The sequence below is a fragment of the Muntiacus reevesi genome, chromosome 5 (assembly GCF_963930625.1).
Source record: "Muntiacus reevesi chromosome 5, mMunRee1.1, whole genome shotgun sequence".
Taxonomy (NCBI): domain Eukaryota; kingdom Metazoa; phylum Chordata; class Mammalia; order Artiodactyla; family Cervidae; genus Muntiacus; species Muntiacus reevesi.
The window spans coordinates 93,277,556-93,291,961 of NC_089253.1; the positions used below are offsets into that span (position 1 = coordinate 93,277,556).

General features: G+C 53.5%; 1 protein-coding gene across 1 annotated transcript in view; it reads left to right on the forward strand.

Annotated features, from left to right (window-relative positions):
• The window catches only part of CHD5 (chromodomain helicase DNA binding protein 5), a 67,947-nt gene that overhangs the window by 31,064 nt on the left and 22,477 nt on the right, over window positions 1-14,406 (forward strand). The window contains exons 12-22 of the mRNA XM_065936853.1: window positions 36-167; window positions 253-361; window positions 1,591-1,782; window positions 1,869-2,069; window positions 5,473-5,610; window positions 5,699-5,820; window positions 6,615-6,788; window positions 7,167-7,308; window positions 9,116-9,247; window positions 12,128-12,245; window positions 13,571-13,695. Of these exons, the coding sequence (XP_065792925.1) occupies window positions 36-167; window positions 253-361; window positions 1,591-1,782; window positions 1,869-2,069; window positions 5,473-5,610; window positions 5,699-5,820; window positions 6,615-6,788; window positions 7,167-7,308; window positions 9,116-9,247; window positions 12,128-12,245; window positions 13,571-13,695 (1,585 nt within the window). The remainder of the gene's footprint in view (window positions 1-35; window positions 168-252; window positions 362-1,590; window positions 1,783-1,868; window positions 2,070-5,472; window positions 5,611-5,698; window positions 5,821-6,614; window positions 6,789-7,166; window positions 7,309-9,115; window positions 9,248-12,127; window positions 12,246-13,570; window positions 13,696-14,406) is intronic.

The following is a 14,406-nucleotide window of genomic DNA, read 5'->3' on the forward strand; positions in this document are numbered from 1 at the left end:
GACCCACCCTCCTCCATCTGTTTACCGTGTTGCAGCTTCGATAAAAAGGGGGACGTGCATTACCTGATCAAGTGGAAAGACCTGCCCTACGACCAGTGCACCTGGGAGATTGACGAAATTGACATCCCCTACTACGACAGCCTGAAGCAGGCCTACTGGGGCCACAGGTGCGCCACGCTGGGGCCACTGGGTGGAGCCTTCAGCCTCCCCAACGGCCTGAGCCCTGCTCTCTCATCCTACCCTCTTTCCCAGGGAGCTGATGCTGGGAGAGGACGCCAGGCTGCCCAAGAGGCTGGTCAAGAAGGGCAAGAAGCTGAAGGATGACAAACAGGAGAAGCCCCCGGACACGCCCATTGTGGATGTGAGCGGGAAAGGGTTGCAGGGTGGGCCTCAGAGGAGGGCAAGGTCTCCGGAGAACTCTGCCGTGGGTCTGTGTCTCTGGAGGAGGGGGCGCTGTGGCTCAGCCCACTCCTGCCAGGTACCTGGTGGGACAGAGATGATGGGACCCAGCCTTCCCCGAAGTGGAGGCTCACACCCTGGGGTCCTGGTCCCGAGTCCTGTAGAGCGGCAGCTCCCAGGGGACAGAGCGATTTGAAGGATGGGTCGGGTCTCAGTGCACAAACTGGGGAGCAGAGAGTCTCTTCTCAGAGCAGTTTATGAACTTGTGTTCTTTTAGATGGGTGAATTCCAAATATTTATTTATTTACTTATTTATTTGGCTGTGCTGCGTGGCACATGGGATCTTAAGTCTCCAACTAGCGATCGAACCCGCGCTTCCTGCAGTGAAATCGTGGTCTTAACCACTGGATCACCAGAGAAGTCTCTGTAATTCCAAGTCTTTAAATCAAAAAGTGTCCCTCACTTCAGGAGTACAGCAGCTGATTTGCTAATTACACACCATTCTTATCAGTTCAGGGGGAGGAGATCCAGGACTTAACCTGGGAGCTTTGAGCCTACCGGGGAATGGAAGGTTGGCTTTTATTCCTTTAGCAAACCTCTCTGGGATGTTTGCTAGTACCTGGCCCTGGGGGGCAAGGCCCTACCCACCTGTTCCATGAAGTGCTCATCTTCCAGGGGTTCATGGAAGGTCCAAATAGAAATGGGGATTTGGCTTGAGTCTGAGATGCAGGGTAAGGTGAGTGGGTCTGATACATCAGGGGGACTTCATGGGGATGACGGCCTTGAGCTGTAGACTAAAAGACTCAAAGAGGGTGATGTTCGAGATCAGGCACCCTGGGCAAGCATCAAATGGATGTTGACTCAGTCCATGCTGTGTCAGAATAGGACCAGTATAGTGACCACAAGCTGGGCTCAACATTAGAGAATGCAACAATTGGGAAACTGCCCTGGTAGATGTATGGGGCCACCCTCGGAGAGCATGGTGGGAACACCTTAGCCAATCCTGGAGTCGGGGAAGACTTCCTGGAGGCAGAGGCATTCCATCTGAGGCCTGAAGGATGAATAAGTTAGCAGGAACAAGAGGAGTGGGAAGAGTATTCCAGGCATAAAGAATCATGCATGCAGAGGCCTGTCGGTGGACCTTGGTGGCCCAGGATCCAGGGTGTGTCTGAACCTCTGCTTCTTCTGCAGCCCACGGTCAAGTTTGACAAACAGCCATGGTACATTGATTCCACGGGCGGCACGCTGCACCCGTACCAGCTGGAGGGCCTTAACTGGCTGCGCTTCTCCTGGGCCCAGGGAACCGACACCATCCTGGCTGACGAGATGGGTCTGGGCAAGACTGTGCAGACCATCGTCTTTCTCTACTCCCTGTACAAGGAGGTTCGAGGGCTGGGCGGGGTGGCCGGGGAGGGTGGCCGGTGTGGGCTGTGGCTGGGCAGCCTCAGAGTATCCATCTCCCTCCCCAGGGGCACTCCAAAGGGCCCTACCTGGTCAGTGCGCCCCTGTCCACCATCATCAACTGGGAACGTGAGTTCGAGATGTGGGCCCCTGACTTCTACGTGGTCACCTACACGGGGGACAAGGAGAGCCGCTCTGTGATCCGGGAGAACGAGTTTTCCTTTGAGGACAATGCCATTCGAAGTGGGAAGAAGGTGTTCCGGATGAAGGTGAGCACCCCTTACCCCGGGAAGGACTCTGCACAGGAGCCCAATTTGCCCTGGGGGGGTGGTGCACAGGGGTTCTGCAGTTTATCTGGGGTCTCTCCTTTTGGGCTCCAGTGGAGGCAGCAGCTGGCGAAGAGTTGCTTTTAAGGCAGGATTACCTCGTATCCATGTCCTGGGCCTGCAGTAGCACAGGGTGCAGTGGGGCTGAGAATAACACTTACCCTCTCACTGTTCTGGAGGCCAGGAGTCTGAGACCCAGCAGCGGGCAGGATCCTGCTCCCTCGGAAGCTCTGTGGGTGGACACTTCTGCATCTCCTCCAGCATCTGGTGGCTCTTCCTTGGTCATCCTTGTTTTGCAGTTCCATCTCTTCGGTTTCTGCCTCTGTTGTTCTGTGGCTGTCTCCCCTGTGTGTGTCTGTGTCTCCTTTTCTCTTTTTAATTTGATTTTAGTTTATTTATTTTTGGTGGCACTGGATCTTTGTTGCTGCGCAGGTTTTTCTCTAGTTGTGGCAAGCAGGGGCTACTCTCTAGTTGTGGTGCGTGGGCTTCTCATTACGGTGGCTTCTCTTGTTGCAGAGCTCTAGGGCACTCGGACTCAGCAGTTGTGGTGCACAGGGTCAGTTGCTCTGTGGGTCTTCCCAGCTCGGGGATCAAACCGATATCTCCTGCATTGATAAGAGGATTCTTTACCCCTGAGCCACCAGGGAAGTTCTCTCTCTCTCTTTTTTTAAATTTGTTTTTGGTCTTGCTGCACTGCATGTGGGATCTTAGTTCCCCAACCAGGGATGGAACCTATGCCCCCTGCCACAGAAGCTTAGGATCTTAACCACTGGACCGCCAGGGAAGTCCCAATATTCTGCATTTCTGATGAAGTCCCAGTTGGTGTGTACACTTCTGGTCCTCAGGCTGCACTCTGACAAGCGAGGACACAGAATGGACAGTGCTTCCTGCATCTGGCACATGGGGGCCTTTGGGCAGCCGTGGCGTTCATGCTAGCTGCAGTGCTGGGGGCTGGCGGGCCATTCCCCAACCTCCCCAAGGGTTCTCACCTTGGCTTTCTCCATGTTCTAGGAACAATCATGGCCCTGGGAAATGCCCAGTAACTTTTATTTGGCTGTGCTGTGAGGCTTGCAGGATCTTAGTTCCCTGACCCGGGCCACAACAGTGAAAGCATTGAGTCCTGACCACTGGAAAGTGGAAGGGAAAGTATTAGTCTCTCATTCGTGTCCAGTTTTTTGTGACCCCATGGACTATAGCCTGCCAGACTCCTCTCTCCATGGGATCCTCCAGGCAAGAATATTGGAATGGTTAGCCATTCCCTTTTCCAAGGAATCTTTCTGACCCAAGGGTCAAACCTGGGTCTCCTGCATCGCGGGCATATTCTTTACTGTCTGAGCCACTAGGGAAGCCCTTAACCACTGAACTGCCAGGGAATTCTCATTACCATTTGTTTAATGAGGGTGATAATCTCAATGGTTCCAGAAACAACTTCTCTCTGAGCTCACACTGGGCTTGTGTGATGGGCTGGGTGCTTTGCTGATTCAGTTGTTTAACTTGTTGTCTTTTTAAAAAATTGTGATAAGATACACGTAACTTAACATTTATCATCCTCACCATTTTTACAAGTACAGTTCAGGGACAGCAAGTACATTCATACTTCTCTGCAGCCGTCTCTCCGTCATCTCCCAAGCACTTCATCTTGTAAAACTGAAACCCGGTCCCTGTTAGATACTGACTACCCCTAGCCCCTGGCAGCCTCATCCTTTTGGTCTCTGGCTTTGATTATTCTCGGTACCTTGTGTAAGTGGAATCATACCGTATTTGTCTTTTGTGTCTGGCTCATTTCACTCAGCACGTTTTGCATGTGTCAGGTTTTCTTTTCAAGATTGGATAACATTCCCTGTATGTGTATGAATGGACATTCAGCCCACGGATACTTTTGGGTGTTTCCGCCTTTTGGTGCTTGTGAGTAATGCTATGAACATGGGTGTGCAAAAATATTCATTCAAATCCCTGCTTTCATTTCTTCTGGGTCTATACCCAGAAGCAGAATTGCAGGATGCTACAGTAATTCTATATGTAATTTTGTTTGTTTCTATTTTTTAAAATTTTATTGGAGTATGGTTGATTTACAATGTTATGTTAGTTTCAGGCATATAGTTAAGTGAATCAACTATACACATACATATATTCCCTCTGTTTTAGATTCTTTTTTCATGTAGGTCATTACAAAGTATTGAGTAGAGTTCTCTGTGCTATACAGTATGTTCTTATTTATGATCTATCTAATATGTAGTGTGTATATATGTCAATTCCAATCTCCCAATTTATCACTCCCACTTCCCCCCCAGAAACAGGTTTGTTTTCTACATCTGTGACTCTGTTTCTCTTTTGTAAAAAAAAGTTCGTTTGTGCAATTTTTAAAAATTCCACATATAAGCAGTCGTTATCTTTGTCTGCCTTACCTCTCTCAATATGACAATCTCTAGGTCCATCCATGTTGCTGAAAATGGCATTATTTTGTTCTTTTTTATAGCGGAGTAATATTCTATTGTATATATGGTGACATCATATTTATCCATTCCTCTGCTGATGGAAACAGGTTTATTCCACATCTTGGCTATTGTAAATAGTGCTACAATGAACACTGGGGTACATGTATCTCTTCGAATTATGATTTTCTCCTAATACATCGCCAGGAGGGGATTGCTGAATCATATGGTAGCTCTGATTTAGTTTTTAAAGGAACCTCCATAGGTTCCATGTTCTCCATGGGCTTCCCAAGGTGGCGCTAGTGGTAAAGAACCCACCTGCCAATTCAGGAAAAGGAATATAGAACGTGTAACTTTTTGAGGCACATACTTAGCTCTTTTAATTCTTGTGGCATTCTTACCAAACACAGTATTGCTCCCTTTTTACAGGTGAGGAGACTGAGGCTCGGGGAGGTTAATTAGCTCGACCAAGGTCTGGCTCAAAATAGCAGTTGTTGCTGTTGTTTAGTTGCTAAGTCATGTCCAACTCTTTTTCGAATCCATAGAGTGTAGCCCACCAGGCTCTTCTGTCCATGGGATTTCCCAGGCAAGAATACTGGAGTGGGTAGCCATTTCTTTCTCTAGGGGATCTTCCCAACCCAGGGATCAAATCACTGACTCCTGCTTGACAGGGATGAGTGCACACTGCCTACAGGCTCCCTGCTGCCCCTCTGATCTCTGCCCCCCTCTCTTGGGGACAGTGCTCTGGGCCTCAGCTGACCCCTTGACTTGGTGGCCCGTGACTTCCTCTCAGCCTCCAGGCTCCCTGAGCTCTCTGGGGGTCCTGTCCACACTCCTTTTCGCTCCTTTTTCTCTGGAGACCTTGATCCACTGCGCTCCCAGCTCTCCTCCCAAACACTCCCCTTTCCCTCCAGAAAGAAGTGCAGATCAAATTCCACGTCCTGCTCACCTCCTATGAGCTCATCACCATCGACCAGGCCATCCTGGGCTCCATCGAGTGGGCCTGCCTTGTGGTGGACGAGGCCCACCGGCTCAAGAACAACCAGTCCAAGGTAGGACGTGCTGAGCACTGGCCCCTAGAGCCATCTGGGTGGGCTGGCCACCCTGTGCCCCCTGACGGGCCCCCTGTTCCCCTCTAAGTTCTTTAGGGTCTTGAACAGCTACAAGATCGATTATAAGCTGCTGCTGACAGGGACCCCCCTTCAGAACAACCTGGAAGAACTGTTCCACCTCCTCAACTTCCTGACTCCAGAGAGGTTCAAGTGAGTCAGGGGTGCTGGCCGGGGAGGCGGAGCGAGTGCAGTCAGGGAAGGGGCATCAGTGCCTGTCTGGCTCTGGGGCTGCTCGCTGGGCCTCAGTTTCCCCGTCAGTAAAATGGGAGTGTTAGCAGTGCACTGGCACAAGCTGAGCGCTTGAGGAACACCTGCTGGTGGTCAGCTTGTGATTTTTCACTGACTTTGCCCCAGAAGACCTTGGGGGTCCCCCTTGGTGCTGTCCCTACCCCATGCTCAGATTATCCCTGTCCCTCCACAAAGACCTGAGTGATCACATTAGCGACAGTGCTGGGAGGCAGAAGACTGGGGGTGATAGTGGAAATGGGGGTGAAGATGGAGCTTCAGCCTCCTTGCTTACCTACCCCCATGTTCCTGCTTGGAAAGGGGATTCAGGGTTAAAAATGCTGATTTTGGAATCAGGAGATATAGATTCAAGGGCAGGCTGGACCGTATAACCATGGGCACCCTCCAGCCTCAGTTTCCTTCTCTGTAATATGGGTAAGGGTCCTAGAGACTGCATGTCCAGGACGGCTTTGAGGATAGGAAGATAGCCTATGTGGCTGAGACAGCTGCAATGTGTGGGGGTGACCCAGGCTTAGATGGAGACTGGAAGAACACCAAGGGCAAGGCCTGTGCTCCCTGGCCCAGCAGCCAGCTGGCCTGCCTTCTGACCCTCTGGCAAGAGGCAGGGGGCTGGTTGGCCTTCTCCCCATTCTAGTCCTGGCTCCCTCTATAGAGGGCTTTGGCCTCCTCCAGGCTGTCATTCTAGTTTTTTCTTGCAGCAACCTGGAGGGCTTCCTGGAGGAGTTTGCTGACATCTCCAAGGAAGACCAGATCAAGAAGCTGCACGACCTGCTGGGGCCGCACATGCTGAGGCGGCTCAAGGCTGATGTGTTCAAGAACATGCCGGCGAAGACTGAGCTGATTGTCCGCGTGGAGCTGAGCCAGATGCAGAAGTGAGCGGCCTGCCCTGGGTCCCCTGGGCCTGTCTTCTCCAAGAAGGGCCTGAGTGGGCCTTCCTGGGCCACTGCCTGGGGTGGGTGGAATGGCCTTTGGCCTCGCCCTTGCCTCCACTGAACTTTTGCACAAGCTTCCTTCTTGGGGCCTCTTCTTAGATTTCACTGAGCAGGGTTGGGGCTGCCAACTTTGTCCTGTCCCCCAGTAACTTGCTGGGTGATGTCAGGCCTGTGGCTTTACCTCTTGGGGCTCCCCTTGGTCTCTCTACAACTGTGCTTGGCTGCCAGCCCCCAGCCTCCCTGCAGAGCAGAGTGTCCTCTTGGAGGCTGGCATGGCCAGGTGCATGCAGACTGCCTTTCCTCCTTGCTCTGTGACAGGAAGTACTACAAGTTCATCCTCACGCGGAACTTTGAGGCGCTGAACTCCAAGGGGGGTGGGAACCAGGTGTCACTGCTCAACATCATGATGGACCTGAAGAAGTGCTGCAACCACCCCTACCTCTTCCCCGTGGCTGCTGTGGTAGGTCCCCCATGGCCACTGTGGTAGGTCACCTGTTGGCTACTGCTGTGATAGGTCCCCCGTGGCCACTGTGGAGGTCCCCTGTGGCCACGGTGGGAGGTCCCCGTGGCCATTGAAGTAGGTCCCTGTGGCTGCTGTGGGAGGTCCCCCATGGCCACTGTGGGAGGTCCCCCATGGCCGCTGTGGGAGGTCTCCGTGACCGCTGGGGTAGGTCCCCCATGGCCACTGCGGTAGGTCCCCTGTGGCTGCTCTGGGAGGTCCCCTGTTGGCTACTGCTGCGGTAGGTCCCCGTGGCCGCTGTGATAGGTCCCCCATGGCCGCTGTGGGAGGCCCCCATGGCCGCTATGGGAGGTCCTCTGTGGCTGTTGTGGTGGGTCCCTGTGGCTACTGTGGGAGGTCCCCTGTTGGCTACTACTGTGGCAGGTCCTCCGTGGCTGCTGTGGGAGGTCCCCGTGGCTGCTGCGGTAGGTCCCCGTGGCCGCTGTGGGAGGCCCCCTGTTGGCTACTGCTGTGGTAGGTCCCCCCATGGCTGTTGTGGTTGGTCCCTGTGGCCACCATGGTAGGTCCCCTGTGGCTGCCACTGTGGCCACCGTGATAGGGGCCCTTGACCACCATGGTGAGTGCCTGAGGCTGCCATGTGAGGGGCCTGAGACCATGGTACATACATGTGGCTGCTGTGGGGGGCTTTCTGTGGCCCTCATGGCAAGTGTCATGGCTGCCGTGGTGCCCCTGGCTGCTGGGACAGGTGCTCAAGCCTTCAGCCCCCAGTCCTCCTGGAGTATGAAGACTGGGAGGTGATACAGGTCCCCATTGTGCCAGAAGTTTCTGTAAACCTACCTCCGTCCAGTGCTCGGGCAGGCCCTCTCCTTTCCTGGGCCCCTATGTGTGACCATAAAGTGATGGGCTACATCAGAGAGTTTCTTACAGCCTCAAGGACCCCAGGCCAGGGATCCGAGGGATGACCTGGCTGCACTCAGTCACTGAGGGAGTCAGGGAGGCAGGCCTGGGTGGTGATTGTGATGTGCAGTCGTAGGTGAGAGACCAGAGCCCCAGTCAGACACCTGGCCCCAGCCTGTGGTCTCAGGACCATCAGTGGTCCTCTTGGAGCCCCAGGTTTATCCTTTATAAAATGAGGGCAATGACAGCATCTCTCGAAAGTGAGGACCAGATGAGAAAGTCCGTGTTTGGTGCCCACATGGAGAGCTTGGGACACTGGTACTCATCACCTTCACAGCTGTTCTGGTTCTAATTTAAACCCTACAGAGTTTATACCTCCCCACACCCCCACCCCACTCCCAAACAGGAAGAGCAATGCTGAGTTAAGCGTGGCGGCTGTGCTGTGGGTGATGCAGACTTGAGCAACCCCAGGCTGCTCTCACCACTCGGGCCCAGCAGAGCCTTTGAGCTGAGTGTCTTCCCAGCTGGGAGGCTCGGTTGGCCTTCCCTGGATGTGCCCTGCAAGACTGCAGAGGCCAGGTTAGAACCTTGTTGGGAAGGCCAGCTTGCCTCAAGACTGTCATCCATCCATCCACCTATGTCTGTGGTCTTGGTGGAGTGCCAGCAGCGGGAGACAGAGGCCAGGGCTGGCGAGTTTGAGCCCTGCCTGGGGACACAGTGCAGGGGGCATCTGTGTGGCCTGCTCGCATGTTCCTATGGAGGCTGGCCTGACCTGGGCTTAGGCTTGGTGCTCAGCTCATTGCTGGACCCTCATCCCCACCAGCCCCTGCCGCCTTCCAGACTTCTTTGGTGGAGAGTCAGAGAGAAGAGGGGAGCCCCCACAAGACCCCACCTTGTGCTATGTCTGCAGGAGGCCCCCGTCCTGCCCAATGGCTCCTATGATGGCAGCTCTCTGGTCAAGTCTTCGGGGAAGCTCATGCTGCTACAGAAGATGCTCAAGAAACTGCGGGACGAAGGGCACCGTGTGCTCATCTTCTCCCAGGTGAGCCACCTGCAGGTGGCTGACTGGCTTCTCCACCCCCCGCAGCGCACGCTAGCTGAGGGCGCAAGCTGCCTGCAGCCCTCAGGGCCTGATGCTATCCCTATGTGGGTTGTGTGTCAAAAGTCACTCCTCCAGGCCTTGACATGAGGCAACCAAGGAGAGCTGGCTGGGTTCCAAGTTCAAGGCACTCAGGGCACATTGGCTGTGGGGACCAGTGTCCTCCCCACTACTTGACCCTCTGGCCTGCTCCTCCTGGAGCTTCTGTCCAGGCTGGGACAACAGCCCTCACCCTTCACCCCTGCAGCCCCACTTCTCATGAACCAACCCAAGGTGGGGCCCCTTAGGTTGGTTCACAAGGAGCCCTGTGTTGGGTTAGCTAGGGGAAGTCCTCTCTGAAGCTTGATTCTGAAGTTGCACTTGCAGCATTGCTTTTGGGGTGGTTAGAGGCAGGGCTGTCTAGCCTCAGAGATTTGTTCATCAGTGCACTTGTTCCTTTGTCCTTTTGCACTTGTCGTATGTCAGGCTCTGTGCTAGCCACAGGGGTCCAGCTCTTGTTCTCAAGACACTTACAGTCTAGAGTGCGAAACGGAAGTAGACACATGTCTGTGACAGGAGTCAGTGATGCTGCTCAAGCCTGGCATGAAAAATGCTACCTGATGGTAGGCCTGAGCCAGGTCCATTGTTCAAACCAGGGACTAAGATGTGACTTCTCTGTGTACTCTGGATAAAAGTCTGCTGGTAACAGCTGCTCCTGCCTGTAGCCCCTGATCCCACCAGCGGCCTGCAGCAGGCCGAGGGATCTGGGGAAAGCAGATCAAGCTTGTGACTGTAGGCTGACCTGGACACTGGATCCAGAATTCCCTGTGTTCTGTTTAGTTTCTGAGTCGTGTCTGACTCTTTGCGACCCCATGAACTGTAGCTCGCCAGGTTCCTCTGTCCACTGGATTCTCCAGGCAAGAATATTGGAGCATGTCTACGGCCATACCACCCTGAACGTGCCCGATCTCGTCTGATCTCGGAAGCTAAGCAGGGTTGGGCTTGGTTAGTACTTGGATGGAAGAATACTGGAGCGGGTTGCCATGCCCTCCTCCAGAGGATCTTCTCAACCCAGGGATCGAACCCAGGTCTCCCACATTGCAGGTGGATTCTTTACTGTCTGAGCCACCAGGAAAGCCCATGAATACTGGAGTGGATAGCCTGTCCCTTCTCCAGGGGATCTTCCTGACCTAGGAATTGAACCAGGGTCTCCTGCATTGCAGGTGGATTCTTTACCAGTGAGCTACCAGGGAAGCCTCCAGAATCCTCTAGCCCCCTAACATAAGACATGATTCTGAACTGAGGCCTTGAGGGACCAAGTAGAGAGAACTGCACAACTCCTAGAAGTGTGTGCAAAGAGAAAGTGAAAGAGACGGCCCTGACATCCAGAATGAGCCTGCAGAATGAGCCTGGCTGTCTAATGGTTAGAACTCCTCACTTTCACTACCGGGGGCCTGGATTCAATCCCTGGTCGGGGTACTAAGATACTACAAGCAGTGTGGCATGGGCAAAACTCCCACCAAAACAAAAAACTCCAATGAAATAAATAAGCACAAGCAGCAAGAAATGAAATAAGAATAACTAACTAGAAAAAGTGTTAGTTACTCCGTTTTGTCCGACTCTTTGCGACCCCATGGACTGTAGCCCACCAGGCTCCTCTAACCATGGAATTCTCCAGGCAAGAATACTAGAATGGTTAGCCTTTCCCTTCTCCAGGGGATCTTCCTTACCTAGGGATGGAACCTGCTTCTTCTGCATTGGCAGGCAGGTTCTTTACCACTGAGCCACCAGGAAAGCCCCTAACCAGGGAAAGGATCTGCATAACATGGAAACAAAACATTTCAACAGATTAGATAAACTCTCAGCACTGTTGAAGAGAACACTGATGAATGGGAACCTGGAATTGAGGAATTTTCCCAGAATGCAGCACAGAAAAACAAAGATAAAAATGAGACATTGCATAGAAAACACTTTGAGAGGCTCTAGTAACTATTCAATATGTATCCGTAATAGGAATTGCAGAAAAAGAACTAGAGAAAATGGTAAAGAAGTCAGATTTAATGGGAGTCTGTACACCTAGAGAAAGACATGTGGTCTCAGGTCTGAAGCACACTCTGGAGTACCAAGAACTAACCTAGGCACATTGTAAGGAAAATGCTGCACTTTTCAGATCTTATACCTACACAGGAATGACAATTAATTAGACTGCCCTCAGATTTTATATCAGCAATAGAAGTGGCAAAAGAAAATGGCAATATCTTCATTACACTATGGGAAAACTGCAACTGATAATTTTATGTCTAGCTAAACTATCTCTCAGGATTGATTATGGAGGATTATGGGAGCTCAGAAGGGTCTGCCTTTCTCTTCTCATAGGGAGGAGTGAAATCAGGGAAGACATCACAAAGGAGGTGCTGTTTGAGTTCCCTAGGCAGTAAGGGGGTGGGAAAAAAGTTCAGGTAATCTGGGATGGCTGTGGGATACAAAGGAAGCACTGGAATATAAGGCTTGATGGACTAGCACCAATCTGGCAAACCTAGAATGCCAAGATGAGAATTTGGGACTTTATTCTGAGAGGTGACAGCAGGGTGGCACATGCTCTGAGCTGTGTCTTGGCAGAAGGTTGTGGGGCTGCTATGGGGGATGGGGTGGCTCTGGGGGTTGAGGTTGGAGACTGAATTTTTTTCAGAGAATGGTCCCAAGTCAGGCCTGCCTGGGTCCCACCTGTCTCCCCACTCTGTAGGTTGCTCTGTCTCTCCCCAACTGTCATGAGGTCCCTGCCCATGACCCCTATGGGGGTCCCTCCTCTGGGGCAGTCCCTCAGGAATACCATGTCCCCTACAGATGACCAAGATGCTGGACCTCCTGGAGGATTTCCTGGAGTATGAGGGCTACAAGTATGAGCGGATTGATGGTGGCATCACGGGGGGCCTTCGGCAAGAAGCAATTGACAGATTCAATGGTACCTAACCTTACCCAGAACTTCTTGATGGGGACCCCTGTCTCTCCTCCCAGGCTAGGATCTTAGTCAGACCACCCAATTTATGGTCAAGTTAGCTACTCCTCAAACTGCTGAAGAAAGCAGACCCAACCTTAGGTCCTAGTAGCTGATAAAAAGAATTCATACCATGGAACTTTCCAGGGGCCTGCTTGGGTGTTTAGAACTGAGAAATTAGGAGGAGGGCAGAAGAGGAGGAAAATTCCTGTTACTGAATGAAGCTGGTGCAGAGGGTCTGGCCAGCACCCCTGGGCTTCTGATACTGACACCAGCTAAAGCTGCAGTTATGAGCAGGGCTGAACAGGGCCTGTCCCTGCAACAGAGACTGCTGCAAGGAGGGACAGAGCTGAGCAGACTGCCCTAGGGGAAGGACAGAGGAAGGGGCAGGGCCACCCCAGCCCAAACTCTCCTTGGTGATGCTGGGAGGCTGGGAGCTGGCTCTGGAGTGGAGGGAATGTCTGAAGACATGGTCCAGCACCTCTTTAGTGAGAGGTGTTCAGAAAGATGAAGTCTGTTTCTCTGGGCTTGTGGCTGCTTCCTGCCTTCCACCCTCAGAGCAGGTTTGGGGCCCTGCCGCCCCCAAACCCAAAGCAGCGATCCCTGTTGCCCACTCATGTCAGAGGTAAAGCAAGTGTGGCTTCAGGATGTAGACATGGTCCCAGTGCACATGGCAGTGGGAAGCATCAGGTGGATCAGGGACCTGTGTGCAGCTCAAGCAGGTGCCATGGTCAGTCCCAGGTCACTTAATGAAAGGCCAGGATGGGCCTGAGACCCAGCTGTCTTGGGGCAGTGGGGACTGACCAGAGGGCTGGCCTGTGCCCTGGAGCTCTGACCCTGAGTGTTCAGTGGTCACTCTGACAGCATCGCAGGTGGTGGTAGCTGGGAAGGCATGAAGGCTGAGCTCTGCTAACCTCCCAGGGGCCTGACCTTCAGGGACTCTGCTGGTCTTTGCTGGCTGTTTGTAGTTTCTCTTTTGCCCCCCCTGGGCTTTGAAAATCAATTCATTCTCATTTTATGTCCCTCCTGTTGGGTCAGGGCTTGGAGTACAGCTGGGGGCTCTGTGGGGCTCAGGTGGCTGCCCTGTCCCCGCGCCATGCCCAGGGGCCCCAGGCCTCTTCTGGCTCCCCAAGCACAGCTGAGGCTGTTGTGGCCTGTGATGGGGGCACAGTTCCTGCTCCCTCCCTCTGGTCTCCCCTTTGCCCTCCTGCCTGCTACCCCCTTGTCCCCCATCCCGCCCCTCTGGGCATGCCCCTCACTCACCCCACTGGGCACCTGCCTCTCTTCCTCAGCCCCTGGGGCCCAGCAGTTCTGCTTCCTCCTCTCGACCCGGGCAGGTGGCCTGGGGATCAACCTGGCCACGGCAGACACGGTCATCATCTACGACTCGGACTGGAACCCGCACAATGACATCCAGGTATGTGACACCGACAGCAGAACCTTCTCAGAGGGTCCCTTGCTGCCCCTGGCTCTGTGGGCGTCCCCTCTCCCCCACCCCCAGACTGTCTCAGGGCTTTACCTCTGCCTGGACCCACCTCGTAGAGTCCCAACCCCAAGGGCCACCTGGAAGGTGAGCCCCCCACCACTGTACAAAAGAGGAAACAGCCCAGGGAGGGCAGGGGATGTGTGCAAGAACATGCAGCCCTCTGTGTGAACATGACCCCTGTTCTGTCCCATCACTCTTAGGATGAAGGCCATGGAGGGAGTCAGAATGAGGGGTCCTGGGACCCAGAGGGGGCCAGTTTGGGAACGACAGGAAAATAGAGGGACAAGGCCTGTGGAGGTGGGGGGAGGAAGGGGCACTGGAGCTGGTGAGGAAGGATGGGAGGGTTAGGGGGTGTAGGAGCAGAGACACACTCTGCTGTCTCCTCCCCACCCTTCTTGGGACCAGGCACATAGACACATTACACTCTTGGGGCACACGTACAAACTCATGTATCATGCACACATGTGTGCACCTGTGTACAGCTGCCCACACAGACCTTATTTACACTGGGTCAAGTCATGTGGATGCCTGATGCACAGAGCCTCAAGCCTCTTCTCATGTCACACCTGTCCCTGCAGGGTAGCTATCCCTCTCCAACAGGTGGGCTCACAGCCCCACTAGTGATCACTCCCTGGGAGGTGC